The 2,836-nt window shown below is 43.4% G+C and overlaps 1 protein-coding gene across 1 annotated transcript in view; it reads left to right on the top strand.

Moving 5' to 3' along the window:
* LOC107568570 (uncharacterized protein C15orf41 homolog) overlaps positions 1-2,836 on the top strand; it is a 59,846-nt gene that overhangs the window by 19,210 nt on the left and 37,800 nt on the right. The window contains exons 6-7 of the mRNA XM_016254534.1: positions 2,008-2,090; positions 2,519-2,568. Coding sequence (XP_016110020.1) covers positions 2,008-2,090; positions 2,519-2,568 — 133 coding nt within the window. The remainder of the gene's footprint in view (positions 1-2,007; positions 2,091-2,518; positions 2,569-2,836) is intronic.

Genomic DNA, 2,836 nt, shown 5'->3' with positions numbered 1-2,836 from the left:
GCTGCGGATCCGCCGCTGCAAATGGCATTACGGGCCGTGATGAATGAGCGTTAGAGTAAACTCATTTTAAAAGCGGCCTGATTTATTAGCTCTCTGTCCTCCATTTTCATCAGGTCAGTGCTTGGCTGAAAACCCACAATGTCAGCCGCAAGGTCACCCTCTTTTTACGACTCTTCTTAACCCCATCGCTCAGAGGAAAAGGCCCTGGTTTGGCCGTTTGAAGCAGGTGGTGTTGTGTGATGTGTGAAATGCGATGGTGGTCAACCTCCAATTACGAGTCCTGGTAAGACAAGGCCTTTAATGGCTGTTGCTTGCCTTCGGGGAGCTCTATTACATACTGCTGTTTTGCAGGACCAGCATCAAATCTATAAAAGTACCATTAAGAGGAAAAAATCAATCAAAATGCCATTAAAGTGGAATAAGTTGCCAATATTGCTGATGTGGTTGCGGCTTCTTTGATTTTCCCTCAGATTATTAGGCGCAGCGGCGTAGTGACTTTGTTAAGGGAAACCAGTGTTGTTGGGGAGTAATATGTCTCCCGGCTTCATAAAGTTTGCGGCCTCATATTTCCCGCTTTATTGATTATCCATTATCATTTGTCACGAGGTGTCCTAACTCAAGGGGAAATATAGCTCTCTTCATTGCCGAGCGGAGCGCCAGAGCAGCGTATGGATCTGCGTGTGAAGGTAGCAATCTCGGAGAAAAATGAGCAGAAAAACAAGGCGCCGCCGGTGCAGAGGACTGCTGACTTGGCTTTGTTCTTTCTTCCTCACGTCCTCTTTCAGCAGGAGGATGAAAAAGATAACAGCAAGCGTTTGTTCTTCTCCAGCAGGGATTTGATGTTACGACGGCGAGAGAGAGAGTCCAGTGAAGGAGGATTGTGTGTGGCTGGATCCTGATGACGGGTGTGTAACGAGAGCCTAAAGAGCTAAGGGTTGGAGTCTTGATCTTGTGGTCTCAATCTCAAACAAGTACTGTACGTCTGTACTACTACTTAAGAGCCTTCGAGAAACAATCATGCTCTGAGAAAACAGCTACTAGAACACAAAGGTGTCCAGTAAAGGCAACAAAAAAAGACTCGGGATGAAGTGTTTGGCGAACCGGTTTTGTTTGACAACATTGAGTGCTTCTGCCGTTTTGTTCGGTTACGCTAATGGCAAAGAACTTTCACACCTCAGCTTTAAATATGGCTCTAAACACTCAACAATAAAGGTTCTTTATTAGCATTGGTGGTTCCATGAAGAACATTTAACATCCATGGAATCTTTCCATTCCACAGAAGGTTCTCTATAGAGGAAGAAGGTGCTTTAGCCGATTAAAATGTTCTTCACAGAGAAAACAATGGTTCTTTTAAGAACTCTTCACTGAAAGGAATCCATGGTGGTTCTTGAGGGGTTAGGTGTCTGGTTTTGTGTCTGGTTGGAGATGTAGAGGTTAGCCAGTAATAACAGAGTGTGTCATTTACACACAGAAGTCTTAAACCAATGCAAGGCTCAAAGAAAAATGGTATTGTAAATAAAAATGATGGCTGTTTATGGCACTCAAACTTTGACTTGCATTATTGGCATAGTGTAAGTTGACTTCATGAATAAAATGAAATGCTCATTTATTTCTCATCACTGTCTGTTTGAGCCGAACAAGGCCTCATATTTCCCATCATGCACTGGCCACTGGCACAGTGCCTCTGTCGCTCTCATATGGATATATCATTAGAATGATTCAATCCACATTGATTCAATCCATTGAATCTGAATATGTTTGAAAATGATGGATTTTGTGTTGGAGTAATAGGGAATCAATCCAAGGGCTCGTGGGCTGATTTATAATGTTAGTGCTGCATGAATGGAGTGAGACCTGCAGAATATTGCAGCTCATCCACACCCAACCTCTGTATGCTCGTATCATCGCTGAAATACTACAGGTGTGTGTTCATCGAGGCCCGCTGCAGCTGAACTCTGGACTTTGATCTGATGCATGTGTTCCTGCTCACTCTTCTCTCTCCATCAGCAGCTTCCAGACACGTCCTCAACAACATGCTGCGCGAGCCGTATTCAATTCCAGACCTGCTGTTAGCGAAGCACGTTGAGCAGGTACCAACACTGAGCAGACATCATCTCATTCTTCCATTGAATACAATCTAAGATGTTTAGCAGAATGTTCACACTATACGATGTATGCAGACTGATCAGTGGCGGTAAAACTCTATACACTATAATCATAACGCTATCATGCTCTATATTCTGAGTGTTCTGAAGTCATGTGATAGCTCTATTTTTTCTGTTTTCATTTTCATTGTTTGTTGCTCTTCTAGTAGTCTTTATACTAATTGTATCTGCAATCTGCTAAAACTCTTTAGTTGGTGCTCTAGTTTCTGAGATGTTCTCGTGTGAATCCATCACTAGTCTGAATAATCTGCTAATAAGGTGATGTGTGGCGTGCTGCAGTGCATGATGGGTGTTTGTAATGGATGCTGAGGGCCCGTCCCGTCCTAACTGTAATGTTTCTTCGCTCTTTTCAGTGCACAGTAAATTACTGCTGTTATGGACCACTGGTCAACTGCATCAAACAGTATCCTTCCCATAAAACTTTAAGCCTGAAATTGACGAGGAGCTATTCAGAGAGACGAGATGTGCAGAGCTGCACCTGACATAAAAGTTACGCTTGAGGAGGTGTGTGTGTGTGTCTGAGTGTGTGAGTGTGTGTGTCTGAGTGTCTGAGTGTGTGAGTGTGTATGTGTGTGTATATGTGTGTGTGTGTATATATATATATATATGTGTGTGTGTGTGTGTGTGTGTGTGTGTGTGTGTGTGTGAGAGAGAGTGTGTGTGTGTCTGAG

Source organism: Sinocyclocheilus grahami, unplaced genomic scaffold, assembly GCF_001515645.1.
Source record: "Sinocyclocheilus grahami isolate Dianchi unplaced genomic scaffold, SAMN03320097.WGS_v1.1 scaffold1258.1, whole genome shotgun sequence".
Classification (NCBI taxonomy): Eukaryota; Metazoa; Chordata; class Actinopteri; order Cypriniformes; family Cyprinidae; genus Sinocyclocheilus; species Sinocyclocheilus grahami.
This window is presented reverse-complemented; position numbering and strand designations above follow the sequence as displayed.